Source organism: Oryctolagus cuniculus, chromosome 1 (assembly GCF_964237555.1).
Source record: "Oryctolagus cuniculus chromosome 1, mOryCun1.1, whole genome shotgun sequence".
NCBI lineage: Eukaryota > Metazoa > Chordata > Mammalia > Lagomorpha > Leporidae > Oryctolagus > Oryctolagus cuniculus.
Window position 1 is genome coordinate 155,405,767 of NC_091432.1, and position 21,215 is coordinate 155,426,981.

Sequence of the window (21,215 nt, forward strand, 5' to 3'; positions counted from 1 at the left end):
CTTCTACTGCTTTCCCAGTTCGTAGCAGAGAGCTGGATTGGAAGTGGAGCTACTGAGACTTGAACTGGCGCCCATATGGGATGCTGGCACTGCAAATGGCAGCTTTACCTTCTACACCACAGCACCGGGCCAGGCTTATTGCTCTTGGATATAGAAAAGTTAGTACTAATGATCAGGTTTTAGCTGAATGATGGCCATAGGGATTACCAATAGCTTGTGACTGTTCTTATCTCCTAAGTTCTTGTGAGGGCCTCTTCTAAGGAAAGATACAGGTCTTCACCCACCAAAGGATACTAACTTGGTCTTTCCTGTCCCTTCAGGGGAATTTTGCATGTGATTTGTGTAGTATTGACGGGTTAGCTGTCCCTCATGTGTTTTATTTTTTGCAGGTTAATTACCTGCTGCTTTCTTAGAGGCAGCTTTTGCTAGGGAAACTTCAGGTGGAGCGCCCCTCTGGAAAGCTCTGGCTCATCTGTGCTCCAGAATATGGCCATCAGTTGGATGGATTTGAAACACCAGTTCTTAATATTGTAATCCTGATACAGTTTCACAAAGTGGCTCCACAATAATCTGCATTTCCAGTTATTAGGCCTCTTGCATTTAACTTTGTATGTAGATATTTTCTTTAATTGACAAAAAATTGACTCCATTCCTTTCTCCAATTTTTTGGAGACTAATTTATTTTTCTTCTTTTTAAAGATTTATTTATTTATTTGGAAGTCAGAGTTACAGAGAGAGAGGAGAGGCAGAAAGAGAGTCTTCCATCCGCTGGTTCACTCCCCAGTTGGCCGCAACGGTTGGAGCTGAGCTGATCAAAGCCAGGAGCCAGGGGCCTCTTCCCTGTCTCCCATGCGGGTGCAGGGGCCCAAGGACTTGGGCCATCTTCTGCTGCTTTCCTGGGCCACAGCAGAGAGCTGAATCGGAAGTGGAGTTTTGAACTGGCACCCATATGGGATGCCAGCACTGCAGGTGGTGGCCTAACCTGCTAAGCTACAGTGCCAGCTAGCACCAGCTAGCCCCTGAAGGGTAATTTCTTATAGAACCCTCTGTGAAAATTTCACCTTAAGTTTTACTCTTTTTTTTTTTTTTGCTTTTGTATTTATTCTTAGTCATTTTTATATACTCATTTTTCATCTACTTAATAAGTATTTATTGGGCCTCCAATACTTGCTGTACCCCTAAGTGCATATGTTGCATGTACTAACAGCGCATGATGTCGGGTGAAGGACAGAGGAATAAATATACAGTTATCATAGAGTGTGAGAGGGCCATGCAAAGGGAATGTTGGGATGAAAGGTGGACTCCTGGGGGGTTGTGTGGAGAGAGGGGCCAGCTGAATGGAAGAGCAGCTGTGCTGGGACTGGAAAGGCGAGTAAGGTGAATGGGGTCTGATGGAGTTGAAGGGTAAGCCCACTGCAGGGTGAAGAATAGCTTCTAGGAGGATTGAATATGCAGCTAGATGGATTTCTTGATCATGAATACGTTTTATGTGTAGCATGAGGCTCACGTTACAGTCTGTGTATCTGAATTTTATTTGGTGTCTCAGAAAAGAAAGTGTTGTGTTTAGACCTAAAATTCTGTCCAGGTTCATCTGGAGCAGCCGGAAAGCCAGCAGGGGTCAGTTATTTATCTTCTGACGCTGCTTTCCCCTTCCCAGGGGTTTATCTTTTTATCGTATTGTGCATAGGATCTAAGGTGAATCTCTGCCCGTGGCTTCTGCCTAAGGGAGTTGGTTACAAAGGAGATGTAGGGCAGTTGTCATGAGGCTTTGGCATAGTTTTCCATCAGCCTTTGGGAGAAAAGACTCTGGGAGTGATAATTTAGATCACCGTGGGAGTTTATCCTGAAATCTCAAGGCATGATGTCTTCTAGGACCAGGAGGACTTAGAGCTGAAGGAGCATACAGCTGGGAGGAAGAGCTGGGGTAGAGAGGAGGTGCACCGGACAGGGCTGGCTTCTCTGCCCTTCTTCTTGTTTGCTGCAATATAAACCATTCCACAAGGTCAACTTGTATTTTTTTTCCTACTATATTAATATATAATAAAGCCAGGGAAATTCACTTTCCTCACTTGTAAATTGAATCATGATTGTCCTTAGATTTTCTTTTCCTATCATACATTTTGTGATGGCTGTACCCTCATGATGGTTCAGTCCAGGTTGACTCAACTGTGGCCATTGTGGCTATTTGGGGAGTGAACCAGTGGATGGAAGATCTCTCTCCCTGTCTCTCCTTCTGTCTGCCTCTCAAATAAATTAACAAATCTTAAAAAAAAAACACTCTAGTATTTTAGTTATGAAATTAAGATTGTGTATGATTAAGTTCATGGAAGAATGAATGGTTTAAATTGCTGTTGTACTCTGGAGGACAGATCCTATTTGCTTGTATAGAGAGCTTGACTGTGATTATTTTTGGCTTAGTTTTTAATTAATAGTTTTTATTGCCCTTATTCCTTATTTCTATATATCTGACTTATTTTTGCTATTGGTTGGCTAATGCTAGAGGAAGGAAAATTAATTTCAAGATTATACTCTTTCAATGTTCTGAAGAGGCAGAATTTTCTAGAAAAAGAAAACCAATCATGCCATATACTCCTAGACAAAATGCAAAATGATTCTGGAGCTACTGTGTGCTGGTTTGGAATTTCTTCATTTTCTTTTGCTGGGATTGACTATTCAGACATTACTGCTTTGTGAAAAGTGTTTATTTTGGGGAAGAAAATTTTTTTGGAGGGATAATGGTATATGAAAGAAATAGAAGGTAAAATTTATAATAGATGAAATGTACATGCTCCTGAATCTTAATTAAATTGTACTAATATGTGGAGTGGCCAAGTAAATTAAAAACCATAGCACTTATGAAAAATCCCATTTTACCTGTGTCTTAAAGCTTTTTATTAATGGGTTTGCTGATGTAGTGATTTTGACCAGGCGTTTTGGAGAACATTAGTGGGCTAGCCCTGAAGCCAGAGGAAGCTTTCCTGCAGTGATTTGTAATTCCCAGAAGGAACTGAAGGGGGTGTGGGATCATGTAAAAGTAAATATTTCCATTCCATGAAGCTTTAAAGAGACCCCAGACACTTCCTTTCAGAGTTTGGTTATTTCGGTTGCCCTGCTGTGTGCTTATTATTCCTGTACCTGTCATGTATTTTTCACTATTTTCTGTTCATGCATGTATGTGTGTGTTTCAGTATATCAGAACATCTTATGATACAAAACTGGATCATCTTTTACATTTAATGTTGCAAGAGTGGAAGATGGAATTGCCAAAGCTGGTGATCTCTGTCCATGGGGGCATCCAGAGCTTTAAGATGCCTTCCAAGATTAAGGAGATCTTCAGTCAAGGTTTGGTCAAAGCCGCAGAGACCACAGGAGCATGGATAATAACCGAAGGCATCAATACTGGTAAAGCACACTTCTCTCTCTTTCTCTCTGTTCCATTTCTTCCTTCCTTCCTTTCTTTCTTTCCTCCACTTATTTCTTTCCCTCCTTCATTCCCTCCCTCCGTTTTGCATTTCTGTCCTTCTCTGTATTTTCTCTTTGTTGCCATGAAGCAGGTAGCATGGCACCCAATCGGCTCTAATCTACTCTCAGGAGATATGGTGGTGTAAAGTGGGAAGACAAAAATCCTAGTGACTGGAAAACAAGTCTAGCTGAGTCATAAATCGTTCCTGGAATGTGTCTCTGCTATTATCAGAATACACTGTTTCAACATAACTTCAAATAAACTTCTGGCACAGAAAATACTCTTTTTTTTTTTTTAAAGATTTATTTATTTATTTATTTAAAAGTCAGAGTTGCACAGAGAGAGAAGGAGAGGCAGAGAGAGAGAGAAAGAGGTCTTCCATCCTCTGGTTCACTCCTTAAACGGCCACAATGGCCAGAGCCGCGCCGATCCAAAGCCAGGAGCCAGGAGCTTCTTCCTGGTCTCCCACAAGGGTTCAGGAGTCCAAGGACTTGGGCCATCTTCTATTGCTTTCCAGAGTTCATAGCAGAGAGTGGAAGTGGAGCAGCTGGGACTCGAACCGGCGGCCAAATGGGGTGCTGGCACTTCAGGCGGTGGCTTTACAGCACTGGCCCCAGAAAATACTCTTTTCTGAACTTCAGACTATGGTGAGAGTAGAAGGGACATTGAATCCATGCCAGTGTATAGTATGTATGGCCCTGGCCATTACCTAAACTCATGCAGTCATGGGCAAGTTCTCAGACACTGGATCGATATCAGTGAAGTGTGCAAAATTGCATAGAGTGTATTGGGCATGAGAAGGTAATTACTTTTTTGGATTGCTGCTATGGTTGCCAGTACATTCACTGTCTCTGTCACAGGCTCTTTTATGCTCTTTGAAATCTGACATTCAAGAACTTCCTACAGTGGTCTCTGAACCTTATTTCTCTACCTCAGTATTTATGAATTGTTTGCCTATTACAATCACCTGGGGAGCTTTTAAAAAATACATAGGCACAGGCTCTTCCGTGGATGAATCATAGGCTTTCAGGATGGAGCTTCCAAAGTTTGTCTGATGTGCAGCCAGAATGGAGACCTAGTGACTCCACACAGCTTCTCCTTTGTCATATTAACCTGTGGTTTCCCATCTCCCCTTCACTTTTCTCTCTTGACTTGAAATTCCTTAGCCAGTGTCTTCTGTTAAATTCTGTGTGTCCTTTAAGATCTAAACAAGATGCCAACAGACCCATGAAGTAGCACCTCAGTATCTCAACTAGAGCTGTTCACTTCTGTCTCTTACTTTGTGTAGTGCTTACTGCCTGGAGCTCAGGGAGCCTGTTTAAATTTTGCCTTACTGATTGCAATGAATCTGTGTAGGATCTCTCCTTCCTGGTTTTGGTTTAGGGGAAAGGATCTGCAGATCTGCCTAAACATTTAATAACACACACTGGTTTCACCAACGGTGTATTTTGACAAAGAAAGAAAGATAGAAAGAAAGAAAAGAAGGAAGGAAGGAAGGGAGGGAGGGAAAAAGAAAGGAAGGAAGTAAGACAGAGGAAGAAAGAGAGAGAGAAAAAAGTATATCTAAGAGATTTGAGCTGTTACTAATATCTGGTAGTTCATCTTTCACATTTTGTAGATAATAATTGTTTCACATTCTGGGAAGTAAAAGAGGTCTAAGTCCATTGTACATTACTTACTTTATTTCCAATTTTTTATAGGGGTGGGGAAGTTTTACAGAGTACAGAGAAAAGTGGACTTGGGCAAGGCCTTTTCTTTGAGTAACTGCATTAGGTCCTTTATTTTACTGACTGCTTTTTTAAAAAAAAAATCTGAGAGGCAGAGAGAGAAATAATGCCCACCCCATACTTAAAAAAGATTAGGGATAATTAACCTAAAGGAACCCAAATACAATAATGTGAGGTAATTCATGGGATGAACATCAAATTAAAAATTTACACTCACTGGAGCACTCCAAACAGTCATACAATTGCTTGTGAAGTAACTTTAACCATCATCTTGTTATCAGTACTATTAATAAATGGGTGATTCACCTTACCATCCAATTTCCTATACAAAAGATGTGGGAAATAAATACCCAAATAGCAGTACATCTCACTTAATTCAACTAGAGCTTCTCTAGGGCCCAACTCTTGGAGGACTGGTCCTGGGAGCAGCTGTGGCAGCATCCCCGGAGAGGTTGTTGGAAACACCAGTCTCAGGCTCTACTTCCAGAACTGCAGCATCAGAATCTACATTTTAACAGCATGCACAGTTAATTCTGTGCGTATTTACACTAGAGGAACTCTGCTTTTGAACTTCTGTCTGTTCTTGAGATGTTTCTCAGCTATGGTGAAACATAATTTGGCATGAATCTTTGACATTTGCTTAAATTGATTGTCATGGACCTTAAGAACCTACTATATATAAAGCAATTGGGTAAATGGTATTCACACCCCATATCAAAGACCCTGGTATGTTATAACTATTTATAACTTTGAATCAGTTTACTTTAGTGACGCAAGGGACACATCTGTAAGATGTTTTGTTGGGACATCAGCATCAGAGAAGACTAGAAACAAAAACTTAAAATATTCCTGGTGTCAGGATTGGCTTGTTAAGAAAGAGCAATACACAGACGCTCTGCTTAGGCAAGAATGGGATCAGAACCAAGGTGGTAAGTAGAAACTGCCCAAAGCCAGAGGGGAATAGTGTAGGTACAGAGGTCAGTGATAACAGAAAAAGGTATTGAGTGAGAATAAGGAAGCCAAGATATCAGAAGCTATTTCCTCTCTGCCAGCAACATTTTTTGAGTGGCCTTTACACTTGTCTGTTTGTCATGTTTTTCTCTCCCTGGCAGTCACTGTGTTTTATGTGATTTGTGAGTTAAAACTTGACTTCTAAACTGGTTGTTTGTAGGAGTGTCAAAGCATGTTGGAGATGCCCTGAAAGCTCATTCCTCTAACTCCTTGAGAAAAATCTGGACAGTTGGAATCCCTCCTTGGGGTGTCATTGAGAACCAGAAAGATCTTATTGGAAAAGATGTAAGTAGACAGTCCTTTGACAACAAGGAAATCAGTATGTGTCCAAAATCTCCTACATAACACTGCACCTGGATTTCTAGAAGATTCTTCAGATGTTATGTATTCAAAGGCAACTCTGGACTTCCTTCTGCTTCCCTCACTGTATCTTAGAAAATGGCATTGCAGATACTCAAGTGAAAAGCTTCAGACTAATCCTAGAACCATGCTTTGTCTCACACCTCAGATCTGGTCCATTTGTAAACTATCTTATCTTGACTTTTAAAATACACCCAGAATCTGACCTCTTCTCTAGGTCCCAGCCTAGCCATCATTATCTGACATCTGAGTGATTATAATCTCCTTTCTTACCCTTGCTCTTATCTCTGCAGTCTGTTGTTAATATAGCAGCTAGAATGATTCATGTAAAATAGAAACCAAAGCATGCTGTTCCTTTTGACAAAACCTTTCTATTGCTCTTGTGTTGCTTGATGCTTGTAATGGTTTGCTAGTGGTGAAATGAAGCATATTCTTTTTTAAAAACGATTTTATTGGGGTCGGCACTGTGGCGTAGCGGGTAAAGCCACTACCTGCAGTGCTGGCATTCCATATGGGCACCAGTTTGAGTCTTGGCTGCTCCACTTTCGATCCAGCTCTCTGTTATGGCCTGGGAAAGCAGTGGGAGATGGTCCAAGTGCTTGGGCCCTTGCACCTGCGTGGGAGATTTGGAAGAAGTTCTTGGCTTTTGGGCTTTGGATCAGTGCAACTCCGACCATTGCTGCCAACTGGGGAGTGAACTAGCAGATGGAGGACCTCTCTCTCTCTCTGCCTCTCCTTCTCTCTCTGTGTAACTCTTTCAAATAAATTAATAAATTTAAAATTATTTATTTATTTATTTGAAAGGTAGAGTTAGAGAGAGAGAGAAAGACAGAGAGAGAGAGAGAGAGAGAGAGGTCTTCCACCTGCTATTTCACTTCTCAAATGGCTGCATCATCCAGAGCTGGACTGATCCGAAGCCAGGAGCCAGGAGCTGCTTCTGGGTCTTCTATGTGGGGGCAGGGGCCCCAGCACTGGGCCGTTGTCTGCTGCATTCCCAAGCACATTAGCAAGGAGCTGGATTGGAAGTGAAGCAGCTGGGACTCAAACGGGTATCCATATGGGATGCCAGCACTGCAGGTAGTGGCTTTACCTGCTATGACACAGTGCCAGTCGCATAAGGCATATTCTTAATTTGGGCCTTGCTGTTTCTCTTCTCCCATTGGTTTCATTCATTCTTTTTTTTTTTTTTTTTTTTTTTTTTTTTAATGAGAGATTTAACCTTGCATGGCCAGCGTCATCACAGGTATTTCTTATTATTTATTTATTTATTTTTTGGACAGGCAGAGTTAGACAGTGAGAGAGAGAGACAGAGAGAGAAAGGTCTTCCTTCCGTTGATTCACCCCCAAAATGGCCGCTATGGCCAGCACGCTGTGCTGATCTGAAGCCAGGAGCCATGTGCTTCCTCCTGGTCTCCCATGCAGGTGCAGGGCCCAAGCACTTGGGCCATCCTCCACTGCCTTCCCGGGGCCACAGCAGAGAGCTGGCCTGGAAGAGGGGCAACCGGGACAGAATCCAGCTCCGCAACTGGAACTAGAACCTGGTGTGCTTGCACCGCAGGTGGAGGATTAGCCTAGTGAGCCGCGGCACCAGCCTCATTTCATTCTCATGTATTGAGTCTTTCATCCTATTTGTTTGTTGAAAGGGAGTGGATGGGTCTATTTGTAGGGCTAATAACTTTTCTTTCTTTTTTTTTTTTTTTTTGACAGGCAGAGTGGACAGTGAGAGAGAGAGAGACAGAGAGAAAGGTCTTCCTTTGCCGTTGGTTCACCCTCCAATGGCCGCTGCGGCCAGCGCGCTACGGCCGGCGCACCGCGCTGATCCGATGGCAGGAGCCAGGAGCCAGGTGCTTATCCTGGTCTCCCATGGGGTGCAGGGCCCAAGCACCTGGGCCATCCTCCACTGCACTCCCTGGCCACAGCAGAGAGCTGGCCTGGAAGAGGGGCAACCGGGACAGAATCCGGCGCCCCGACCGGGACTAGAACCCGGTGTGCCGGCGCCGCTAGGCGGAGGATTAGCCTAGTGAGCCGCAGCGCCGGCGAGGGCTAATAACTTTTCAATAAAAATATCAGATATTGGAAAAGGCATAATAAAGAAGGTTAACTACTGTTAGGGCATTGAATGTATCATTCTTGAGGTTTTTTTCTTATTTAATGTATTTGAAAGGCAGAGACAGAAAGATGTATCTTTATCTTTCGTCTCCTGGTTCAGTCCCCAAGTGTCTACAACAGCCAGGAGTGGGTCAGACCAAAGCCAGGAGCCTGAAACTCAGCCTGGGTCTCCCATGTGGGCAGCAGAGACCCAATTACTTGAGCTATCAAGCTACTTTTTGGTGTTTGCATGAGCAGGAAGCTGTAGCCAGGGGCTGGGACTGAACCTTGAACTTATGTACTCTAAAATGGAACATGGGAATCTTAACTGCTGGGATAAATACCCACCCCTGATTTTTCTTACTCAAGAATTTCAGCAGATTTTATGTGTTTCTATCCTTTAATCATGTTCAAATTGTCCTATTTTGGCCAGTGGAGCTTTTTAAGCTATCTCCTGCATTTTTTTAAACACAATTGTATTGTTTTTCATAACTCGTTTATTTTTTAAATATGAAACAACTCTCAGGCCCAGTGTGTATACTTTTTGCTCCCTAAGGTAATGGCTGGTTGCTTTTAGTAGGGCATAATATGAGGAGATTATAGTTGAGAGTCAAGGGTGCATTTTGATTTCTTGTGCCTAATAGTATTTGAGTACTTTGAATTAACCAACTATTCTTCTGTTATTGTTCATTGAAGTAGTTTCCTGTTTTTTGCTTTTGTGGAAAATTATATTAATAAAAGCCAGCACCATGGCTCAATAGTCTAATCCTCTGCCTGTGGCGCCAGCACACCAGGTTCTAGTCCCAGTTGGGGTGCCAGATTCTGTCCCTGTTGCTCCTCTTCCAGTCCAGTTCTCTTCTGTGGCCTGGGAGTGCAGTGGAGGATGGCCCAAGTGCATTGGCCCTGCACCCGCATGGGAGACCAGGAGAAGCACCTGGCTCCTGACTTCAGATCAGTGCGGTGTGCCGGCTGCAGCGCACCAGCCACAGTGGCCATTGGGGGGTGAACCAACGACAAAAGGAAGACCTTTTTCTCTTTCTCTCACTGTCCACTCTGCCTGTCAAAAAATTATATCAATATTGTGATAAAAATATATAAATATTTAGTACTAGCTTGCTTGTTTTCCTAAAGATAATTCTCAAGGTAGAAGAAATGGATGAACCAGTTAGTGTGTGCATTTAGGAAATGTGGTAACAATTCATATTCTGTGAACAAGATACGTGGGAACCCATTTCCTCAGACCATTGACAGTTTGGGTAATCTGGCTTTATTAAACCTTGCCATTCTGATAAGAAGAAAATAAGACCTAATTATTCTTAGTTCTATTTCTTTGATTACTAGTGAGATTCAGTATCTCTTCATATGATTTTCATGCATTTTTAAGTAAGGTTTTTATACTTACCTTTGAAAGACTTTTTATATTGTAATTTAATCTAGTTACATTTTAGTTGTATATGCTGCATTTCTCAGTTTTAAATTTTACATAGTTTATAATAGTCATCAATAAATATGAAATAATTTTTGAGTCTACTAATCATTTTATTTTTGGTTTCTGGCCTCAGGGTCATGCTTTAGAATTAAGGTTACTTTTAAAATCTAATGTTTCTGGCCGGTGCTGCGGCTCACTAGGCTAATCCTCTGCCTAGCGGCGCTGGCACACCGGGTTCTAGTCCCGGTCGGGGCGCCGGATTCTGTCCCGGTTGCCCCTCTTCCAGGCCAGCTCTCTGCTGTGGCCAGGGAGTGCAGTGGAGGATGGCCCAGGTGCTTGGGCCCTGCACTCCATGGGAGACCAGGAAAAGCACCTGGCTCCTGGCTCCTGCCATCGGATCAGCGCGGTGCGCCGGCCACAGCGCGCAGGCCGCGGCGGCCATTGGAGGGTGAACCAACGGCAAAGGAAGACCTTTCTCTCTGCCTCTCTCTCTCACTGTCCACTCTGCCTGTCAAAAAAAAAAAAAAAAAAAAATCTAATGTTTCTAAAATTCACCATGCTTTTTACGTCCATTATTTCTTTGAAGTCTCATAGTACTTACACATTAGGAAAAGAAGCCTAAGAAAGGAGGCAGCAATGACTCAGAGTTAAAGTTAGTAAGTGGAAGAAGCTGAACTTGAACTTGGTCTCTCTGATTCTATATACTGTGTGCTTGCTTCTAAAGTACATATGGGGACATGTGTGTGGTTCTGTGGGTTAGGCCACCACTTGGAATGCCTGTATCCCATATAGGAGTGCCTGAGGTCGAGTCCTAACTCTGCTTCTGCTTCAGATTCAGCTTCCTGCTAATGAGCTCCAGGCCCCTGGTTTCAGCCTGGTCCAGCCCTGGTTTGGAAGTGAGCATTTGGGGAGTGAACAAGCAGATGGAAGTTTTTATCTCTTTCTGTCTCTCCCTCTGTCATTTTGCCTTTCAATTAAATAAAAATAAATACATAAACTTAAAAACAATAAAAGCCAATAAGAATTAGGGCTGCTTAAAGGAGAGTCCATAGACATAATAAAGATCTTGATGGTTTATACTGATGTTTTATATTGAATGAAATGCAGTTTTGCTGGTTAGCTGCTATTCATTTTTTTGGCGTATTAGGACAGTTCAGAATCAAAGTATTTTTTCAGAATAGATATACTAAAACACAGTATTTGTTAATGATGTGATCTATGTACTGGTGGCAGTCTTTGTACTGTTTATTAATGGTCTTAAGCAGAATAAGTTCAGAAATGGAAAATAAGTATTTAGAATCATTGTTGTAATGTGACCATGTGGCAGGGTCAGTGGACTTTCTGACCATGTTGTTGAACTTGTGTTGCAAGTCCCATGTATCATGAGCTACAGCCCAGTTGTGCGGAGTAGGATCACATGTTAGTCCCTAAAAAATGAGAAATTAAAAAAAAGTCCTTTCACACAGATAGTTTGAGAAGAACTGCTCTAAAAAGCAGGTAGTTCTTTCTAATCTCAATTGACAGGAGCTCTGTTGGTGCATAGAACAGGGCTTTGGAGCAGTTGAGCCTGGGGAAGGGATTAGAGTGCTGACCGTCTTATTCCTTCTGTCCTAGGTGGTGTGCCTATACCAGACTCTGGGGAACCCCCTTAGCAAGCTCACCACCCTCAACAGCATGCATTCACACTTCATCCTGGCTGACGATGGTACCGTGGGCAAGTATGGCAATGAAATGAAACTCCGGAGGAACCTGGAAAAATACCTCTCTCTGCAGAAGATACACAGCTGTGAGTACCCTAGGGTAGCCAGAACCTTGGAGTTCCCAGAGATTCAGTTTACATGTGTGAACCCATGGCTGGAAGAAAGCAGGATACAAGATCGTGCAAAAATGTGGTGACAGTGGGAGAAAGGAAGAAACATTTTGGGGGACAGTATAGTCAGGGCAGGTTTTATGGAAGGATGGGGACTTTAGCGAAGAGTCTATAGGGTTGGCTCCCTGGAGGGAGAGAGGAGGGGAAGACTTGTGTGTGAAGATGGGAGTGGCCGAAGAGAGAGAATCGGGAGAGAATGGGCTCTGAGCTTTGAAGGCTGGGTAAGATGATATTTCATATATATGCATATGGTGGCCAGATAGGTTAATGGTTAAAACCAGACACGACTTTTAGAGGTTAGGGCCTTGGAAAGCATCAGGGTCGTATCATGCATGCACGGAGCTTCAAGCCTACAATTTTGTTCATGTCTGTGGAGGGGAGAATAGGGGAGGGCCAGAATCACTGGGGGTCTTTGCACAGGGAGGTGTGACTCCTTCCCACAGAGGAGGAGGGCTGGGTGCTACCTGGAGAAACAAGACTTTTCCTCCTAGACAGCACAGGGTGGATCCTTGACTGTTGTGTAGAATTAAATCTTCCACAAAATTCTCCCATCCTTTAAGGCAGAGGTGGGGGGGGTGGGGTGCGAATGCCCTGGAGGGCTTACTCTCTCTTCCACCTTTATGGATTGTTGGGGAAGTGCTCCTAGTCCTATTATTTTCTGGCCTTGATCCCCAGAGGCAGTGGAATGTCCTGAGGTTAGAGAGGTCAAAGCTCTACCCTGTACTGTCTGTCCTCTTGGGCAATGCTGTTAGTATCTGTCAAGCTGTCTTCTTTTTATAAATATGGAAGGAATTGTCTTTGTTTGTTCTTTTGAAAATTAATTGAGGAAAAAAGCACACTGGGTGTGTCTAGAATAGTGTTGGATCCACGGTAGATTGTTAATAAATATCCGTTTGTTTCTTTCCTTCTTTTCCTCTTTAGTAGAGTGGTCATCTTATGGTTGAAGAGTATGGTGAGGAGAGGAAAGGACTGTGGGAATTGTTGCCCATCACTTAGAGTTTAGAGTGAATGAAGGTTCTGAGGCTGACTGAAGGGGAGGGAGGATCCGGTAAGTGTCCTCTACAGGGATGAGAGGAACAGGGAGAGGAGAGGAGCAGAGCAGAGGGAAGAAGTTAGAGAGTGGCGCTGAAGAAGGACTCTGGCGGGGAAAGGCCTGGTAGAGCTTTGTTGCTTCTGTTGACTTGTGCTTATCACCTACATTGCCATTGCATGAGTTCTGTGCAGCACTCTAAAGTATGTCCCAAGAGAGCAAAGTCTTTGTCTTTCTTGTTCCCTGCTGATTTCCCAGTTTTGTTGAATGTAAGTAATTCTGAGCTTGCATATAGCAGCAGGTGACATTTCTACTTTCAAAGACCTTGAAACTTACAATTTACCTACAGTTTTGCTGACTGTGGAGTAAGAATGTGGAGTCAAGTCCAATGGATTTGTTACATTTATTATTCTAAGAAAACCCATAGGAAAACAGGAAAAATAATAAACCACCTACACACACACATACACAAACATGAAAGAAAAGATCAAAGGAAAAAGTCCCTGAAAACCCTAAGATTCTTGTGTATTAAGGCTAGTATTTATACCTAGCAGGTTCATGAGGGAGATTTTCTACCATATTTGTATTTGTTACTGACATGGTCAAAAAAGGTTTCACTTTGATGTGATGAAAATACTTGAGTTTGTTGTTAACTGGCTTCTTAGAGTCCTTGGCAAAACCTTAATGTTGGCAGAGGGTGTTTTCAAAAAAATGAGATTCGCTTTCTAGAGTTACTGTAGGAATCCCTGGCTGTCTTCAATGGGGCCAATGCCAGCTTCTGTTGTGTAACTTAGTAGAAACTGAATTCTCATTCCCTCTCCCACCAAATCACCTTATTGATTTATTTTTTTTATAGAGTCTGGGACAAGGATACGATGGAAACCCATGTGCTGTATGTTTAAATATTTCAAAATTTTTAAGTTTGAAAAGTTGAGTTAGTTATCTTGACACATACAGCTGGAGGTCTGGATTTGAGTTTAGTGTTTGGAGTTTTGGAAGTACTGAGCCGGAATGGGCCAGTGAGAGAGAGCCAGCACCTTGACCCCAGCTTGCAGCCAGTGCTCTGCTTTCCTTTCTAGCCTTAGCTCAATCCCATGTTGTCAGAGGGGCCTCATACAGATGTAGTCTGTCAGATGCACCAGCCTGGATGTCCAGGCTCTGTCCACTTCTGTACCCATCAAACTGCCTTTAGTTGGCAATTTTGTCTTTGGGGAGGATATACCTTAGGCAGAGGCTCCAGCATCCCCTGTCAGCAGGCTTTTTGAGGTCTTGGGTACTCGTATGGGAGGGGACATAGGTTTCCCTTGAACCTTGGCTTTGCAGACTTCTCACTGTGAGGGGAGAGGCAGGGCCAGAGCCGTGGCAGAGTAGGGCACTGCAACACTGGGACCTGGGGCAAAGTCCTCGCTTACTAAGGAGTCAGCATGGTACTGCTGGCCAAGTTTTCTTCTTTTGAAAAATAAATGACAAAAAAAGTGATTGAAAAGCAGTATGTGTGTGGTGAAACTTAAATCAAATAAAAAATCTATGGAATCGCTTTTCACCAAGATGGCGCCGAAGGCGAAGAAGGAAGCTCCTGCCCCTCCTAAAGTCGAAGCCAAAGCGAAGGCCTTGAAGGCCAAGAAGGCAGTGCTGAAAGGCGTCCACAGCCACAAGAAGAAGAAGATCCGCACGTCCCCCACCTTCTGGCGGCCCAAGACGCTACGCCTCCGACGGCAGCCCAAATACCCTCGGAAGAGCGCCCCCAGGAGAAACAAGCTTGACCACTATGCCATCATCAAGTTCCCCCTGACCACGGAGTCGGCCATGAAGAAGATAGAAGACAACAACACACTGGTGTTCATTGTGGATGTCAAGGCCAACAAGCACCAGATCAAACAAGCTGTGAAGAAACTCTATGACATTGATGTGGCCAAAGTCAACACCCTGATCAGACCTGACGGGGAGAAGAAGGCGTATGTGCGGCTGGCTCCGGACTATGATGCTCTGGACGTTGCCAACAAAATTGGGATCATCTGAACGGAGTCCAGCTGGCTAATTCTAAATATGTTTTTTCACCATAAAAAAAAAAAAAAAAATCTATGGAATCAAGCAAAGTTCCTTTTCTACATTCCCCCAAACTCCCCTCCCCCTCCACTGTTAATACTTTTATATATATATATATATATGCTTCCAGAGTTTTCTGGACATTTATATAATATGCTATGCATATAGGTAGGTACATACTTATGAGTACATATAGAATATATACCCATATATATGGCTCTGAAACTATAAAAAGGATATAATGTGCATACCATTCTGTGACTTTTTTCACTTTGTACCTTTTTTTGGTATTCCTTATCTTCCTTACTTTAATAAAGTAAGATAGTCATAATAAAACATTCAAACAGTAGTAAATGGACTAAGCTGAGATGTAAAAGTCTTTGGAGTTGCCCATCCCACTTTGTTTATGGAAATCATAACCAATAAAAGTTTATTGGATTTGTAGTGCTTAATGATTATTCTGTTTACTTTCCAATATGTTTGGAATGTTCCAAAGTACTTTTACTTTTCTCAATTACTGAAAGTCTTAGCTCCACTTTTACTTGGCAAATGCTTGAAGATGTCCCCATCATGTCTATGCTACATTTTTTTTTGAAGTCCAAGCTTCTGGCTTAGCCTTGATCTAAGCCAGCTTGTGTAATAGAAGAGAGAGAGGCTAGTGCAAGTAGTGAAGATATGTGTTAACAGAAATATTTGTATCTAGATATCGAAGTGGCTTAGCTGGCTGTCTGCAAGAGGGATCCTTTGTAACAGTTTGGTATTGTCTGTTATCTGAAATAGGCTCAAGACAAGGCGTGCCTGTGGTGGGGCTGGTGGTGGAAGGAGGCCCCAATGTCATCCTCTCCGTGTGGGAGACTGTCAAAGACAAAGACCCAGTGGTGGTGTGTGAGGGCACAGGCAGAGCTGCTGACCTCCTGGCCTTCACCTACAAACACTTAGGAGACCAAGGGTGAGTTGTTGACTCTTCATGTTTGAAACTAGAGTGACTATTTCCGCATTTTGGTTCCTTAGGCTGTGCATTTATGTGTGTTAGATATCCCCTGAGCATAGAAGTTTATTCATTTTTTGGTGACTGTATTTCTTAATCAGCACCAAAATGCCCTCCAATGATGAGATTTGCTATTTTCTCAGCTGAAGAAACTTGAGCCTTAACTGAGCCTTGGGAGGAGGCATTTCCAGGGAAGAGGGAGGAGACGCTCCTGCATTTGGCCATTACTGCTGAAAGAGCCCTGGTGTGAGGGCTGACCAGTACTAGCTCTAGATCACCTTCAGATTCACTCATCAGTCTTTTTTTTTTTTTTTTTTTGACAGACAGAGTGGACAGTGAAAGAGAGAGACAAAGGTCTTCCTTTTGCCGTTGGTTCACCCTCCAATGGCCGCCGCGGCTGGCGCGCTGTGGCTGGCACACCGCGCTGATCCAATGGCAGGAGCCAGGTGCTTCTCCTGGTTTCCCATGGGGTGCAGGGCCCAAGTACTTGGGCCATCCTCCACTGCACTCCCTGGCCACAGCAGAGAACTGGCCTAAAAGAGGGGCAACAGGGACAGAATCCGGTGCCCCGACCGGGACTAGAACCTGGTGTGCCGGCGCCACAAGGCGGAGGATTAGCCTGTTGAGCCACGGCACCTGCCCACTCATCAGTCTTAACAATGGCAGGAATCAGGGGGATTGATATCCTGGCATTTCTGTAGTATAGGGAGTTCTTATTGCAGGCCTCAATTCTCCCCTCTCTCAAATATGAAGACAGTGTTTCTGAGTCCATCCCTATATTCGGTGTGAGTATTCCAGTGTCAAAAGCAAGGTATTTGTACTGTAAAAATAAGTTCAATGCCTAAAAATCCAAGTGTTGACTCTACTAATGTTTATTCACTGCTTAAATTCTGTCAGCTCTCTGGGATCTCTTTACGACTTCTTCCTCCATTCAGCCATCAGCCCTCTAATTCTACTTTCTGCCCCTCCTAGTCCTTTCAGATTTTTCTTTTCCTAAAGTCACCCAGGATGAGAAATTCTTAAGCCTTTTGGAGTTTCAGATCTTTTTGAGAATATGATGGTTACAATTTCTGGAGATTCACAGCTCTTTGTAAATCTATCAATTCAAGAACTCTGCCTAAGAGTGCATTCTTTTCAGACCAATCCATTCTCACTTTTAAATTCTGCCTTTTCCTGGGGGCCCTGCTTCCATTTGCCCCCCACTCACCTCTTTCCTGGCAGAACTGTCTGTATACACCTTCTCAGGTGCAGCGGTTGGGTCTGCTTGTATTGATGTTGCTGGATTGTTCCCTTTTCTGGGTCATGGCAAGTCATGGCCATTTATTTTTCTTTCAGGATACTGCGTCCTCAGGTGAAAGAGGAGATTATTTGCATGATTCAGAGCACTTTCAACTTTAGTCTGAAACAGTCCCAGCACCTTTTCCAAATTCTAATGCAGTGTATGGTGCACAGGGATTCTGTGAGTATGAGTTGATGTTTCAAACTGACCTTAAAGTACAAATTTCCAAAAATTGTAATCTTTATTTTCACACTTAAGAAATAGGAATGTTTTCCATTGTGAACTTGAGTGTAGAGAATTTGATCCTTAGTTGAATAAACTTGTCTTCTTACTGCCCCTCCAACCCTCCCCCACCCTTCATGCTTCAGATTCCTTAAGTAATATGGCAGCATTACAGAAAAGGTATCAACTTTAGTGAAAATTGCATATAAATACCTGCAGAGAGTAAGGGAATACTTCCTTCATCAGTGAACTCCATCAAGTCAGCTGACTTTGGATGAGTGCTTCACAGCATTCTGAGAAAATTGTGAATGTATCAGACAATGGGAAATGTGAAAATAAATTCTTGGACAGAAAAGAATACCCACAAACTATGGAATTTAACCATAATGTTGACTCAGGAAAAGTTCTTAGTACTTTAGGGTAATATGAGCAGCTTTATTTATAAAGATGTATTTATTTACTAGAAAGGCAGTTAGAGAGAGAGAGAGATCTTCCAACCACTGGTTCACACCCCAGATGGCCACAATGGCCAGGGGTAGACCAGGCCAAAACCAGGAGACAAAAACTCCATCTGGTCTCCTGTATGGGTGCAGGGGCCTAGCACTTGAATCAATTTTTGCTGCTGGGTGGGTGCTGAGGTGTGGAGGATAAAGCCACCGCCTGCAGTGCTGGCATCCCATATGGGCACCGGTTCGAGCCCCAGCTGTTCCACTTCTGATTCAACTGTCTGCTATGGTCTGGGAAAGTGGTAGAAGATGGCCCAAGTCCTTGGGCCCCTGCACCTACATGGTAGACCCGGAAGAAGCTCCTGAATTTGGATTGGTGCAGCTTTGGCCATTGTGGCCATCAGGAGAGTGAACCAGAGGATGGAAGACCTCTCTCTGCCTCTGCCTCTCTGTAACTGACTTTCAAATAAATAAATAAATCTTTAAAAAAATTTTTTGCAGCTTTTCAAGGCATATTAGCAGGGATCTGGAATATGATCAGTATTTTTATCAGTGATTTGGATGATATGAATTTGGAAATTACAGTAAATACATGTATTTGTCATGGCTCAAAGGGATTTTTCCAGGATTTGAAAGCTGACCCAAATAATACAAGAATGTTGGTAATAATTGAATAGCTGAACAACAGCAAAAAAATTAAATCAGTTCAATCTGGAGAAGGAGTGACAAAAATGAGTGAAAAACTTGTAGAATTTTAGTTGATAGAATAACAACCAAGTTTACCATTAGCATTGTGCTTTCAAATGTTATTTCACCCAAAACAACCCTGTGAGTGAGTTCAATACAGCAGTGGATGTTTCTTTCCATTTCAGAGGTGATGCAGCTGAAGTCTAGAGAATTTAAAGTGTTTTGTGCAGAATCATGCAGTTAGGAAGTAATAGACCTGGAACTTGAGCTCAGAGATGAAATCTTATTCTTAGTCCACCTTAGTTCGTATTTCCAGTAATAATAAGGAAGTTAAGAAAAGAACGTGTTAAAGAGATGGCCCTTGTGTTTTCTTGTCTTCAAGTAGAATAATTAGTGAGCAGTGTAATGGTTAAGAGTGGTGGAGAAGCCAGCTGTTTGCATGTTGCAGGAACTGTTTACTCAGATCCTGTACAATTGAGGTTGATTTTATTTATGCACATAGAGGGGGAATTAGGTGAAGGTAACCCGAGTGAAATTGTAGAATCACAGTTTTTGTATTTTTCTTCAATAGTTGAGGTTATTCAGTGCATTCCTCTCTTTTTGTGGGTGAAGAACCTGAGAATCAGTGGCATTAAGATATTTACCCAAGGCTGCCTAGTTAGTGGCATACCTGGGACTAGAAACTTGCTAGTCTTAGCTGTTTTCAGTTAAGGTAGCTTCCTCCACTGTGTGAAATATATTTTCATTTGGAAGATTGAAATACATTCGTTAATAGCAATGACTCATAACTATAAATAATAAAGTGCTTATTTTTTTAAAAGTCAATCACATGCAAGGATGCATTGCAGACTTTGACATTGTGAATACCCTGTGTGGTCTCCATTGTACTTGTGCATTGGGTCCATTGTAATGGCATCATTCATCCTCCAGGATTCATTTCTCATTTAAAAGCAAAAGCTTCTAAGGCTCTCCTGTGCAATCTCTTCTGAAAGAGGAATGATTGTATTTACATTAAGAATTTTTTTTTTTTTGACAGGCAGAGTTAGACAGTGAGAGAGAGAGAGACAGAAAGGTCTTCCTTCCATTGGTTCACTCCCCAAATGGCTGCTATGGCCGGTGCGCCGCGCCGATCCAAAGCCAGGAGCCGGCTACTTCCTCCTAGTCTCCCATGCGGGTGCAGGGCCCAAGGACCTGGGCCATCCTCCACTGCACTCCCGGGCCACAGCAGAGAGCTGGACTGGAAGAGGAGCAACCAGGACAGGACCGGCGCCCCAACTGGGACTAGAACCCAGGGTGCCGGTGCCGCATGCAGAGGATTAGCCTAGTGAGCTGAGGCGCCGGCTGAGGTTCTTTTTATTACCACATGTGAATAGTACATTAATAATATTTTTTCATGAATGTTTTCCTTTGTATTCATGGAATTAAAAGTGTTTAATTGTGTTCACAATTCTTCATTACCTTATTTAAAAAGTTTTCTGTAAGTAACAACAAAAAATTAAAACTGTGTTGTTTGACATTAATGAAAAAATACTTTCTCAGTTCATTATATGAATTATGTGAGTATTCTTTCAAAGAATTTTTTGGATAGTTCCCCAAATCATGCTCTCTGTTTTTTAACTCTTATAGATTACCATATTTGATGCTGATTCTGAAGAACAGCAGGACCTTGACTTAGCAATCCTAACAGCTTTGCTGAAGAGTGAGTATTTGCACAATTGTGATTGTTCCTCACTTCCTTGTCACATTCAGAGGCACTTTGTGCTTTTTGTGTATATTTTGAATAGAATACATGATTGTTCTTTTCTTTTACCCTAGGAACAAATTTATCAGCGTCAGAACAATTAAATCTGGCAATGGCTTGGGACAGAACAGACATTGCCAAGAAACATATCCTAATTTATGGACAACATTGGAAGGTATAATAACATGAAGTTACTTGGAAAAAAAATTTTTGTATGTTGATTTGATTGGGAGAAGAACAGAAAACTGGAGGAGAGATAGATTGTTTTAGGATGGATGTGAGGCTAGCATCTCTCTCACTGGACACATACATACTTTGTCTCCCTCTAAACATTTTTTCTTTGGCTTGCAGCCTAATTGAAACTGGAAAACGAAGCTGAGAGAAAGATGGAATGGAAGAATTTATTTTTAATTTATTTTTTAAATGGAATTGATTCTCAACTGTTACATTGTTATTTAAATCTTAAAATTTGGCCTGGCGCTGTGGCTCAATAGGCTAATCCTCCACCAGCTCTCTGCTGTGGCCCCGGGAAGGCAGTGGAGGATGGCCCAAGTGCTTGGGCCCTGCACCCGCATGGGAGACCAGGAGAAGCACCTGGCTACTGCCTTCCGATCAGCACGATGCGCCGGCTGCAGTGCGCCAGCCGCGGCGGCCATTGGAGGGTGAACCAATGGCTTGTTTCATTTTAAAAAATTACAGTTGTGACTATATCATAGGTATATTATTTTTATGTCAAACTAATGTATGTACACTCTTTAAAGTGTCAAATGATATTAAAAGACTACCAAAAGAAATGGTAGTTCCTTCCTACCCTGGTAATCATAAGAA

The 21,215-nt window shown here is 42.6% G+C and overlaps 2 protein-coding genes across 6 annotated transcripts in view; both read left to right on the top strand.

Annotated features, from left to right (window-relative positions):
* Positions 1-21,215, top strand: part of TRPM6 (transient receptor potential cation channel subfamily M member 6) — a 153,983-nt gene that overhangs the window by 40,771 nt on the left and 91,997 nt on the right. For 4 of the 5 annotated variants that reach the window (XR_007919781.2, XR_007919772.2, XM_051846594.2 and 1 more), the window contains exons 5-11: positions 3,189-3,402; positions 6,362-6,486; positions 11,693-11,864; positions 15,805-15,973; positions 17,348-17,471; positions 20,273-20,345; positions 20,462-20,562. Coding sequence is in view for 3 of the 5 variants with exons in the window: in XM_051846594.2 (XP_051702554.2) it covers positions 3,189-3,402; positions 6,362-6,486; positions 11,693-11,864; positions 15,805-15,973; positions 17,348-17,471; positions 20,273-20,345; positions 20,462-20,562 (978 nt within the window). In the remaining 2 variants the exon portion in view is untranslated. Of the gene's footprint in view, positions 1-3,188; positions 3,403-6,361; positions 6,487-11,692; positions 11,865-15,804; positions 15,974-17,347; positions 17,472-20,272; positions 20,346-20,461; positions 20,563-21,215 lie in introns of those variants that run through there. The other variant, XM_051846595.2, reaches the window with a different exon arrangement.
* LOC138844091 (large ribosomal subunit protein uL23-like) lies at positions 14,514-15,025 on the top strand. Its single transcript, XM_070050735.1, has one exon. It carries the CDS (start codon positions 14,527-14,529, stop codon positions 14,995-14,997), a length of 471 nt encoding a protein of 156 aa, XP_069906836.1. The 5' UTR covers positions 14,514-14,526; the 3' UTR covers positions 14,998-15,025.

What these genes read in the sequence shown, in the direction of transcription:
- LOC138844091 (XM_070050735.1), top strand. Translation starts at nt 14,527, where the DNA reads ATGGCGCCGAAGGCGAAGAAGGAAGCTCCTGCCCCTCCTAAAGTCGAA.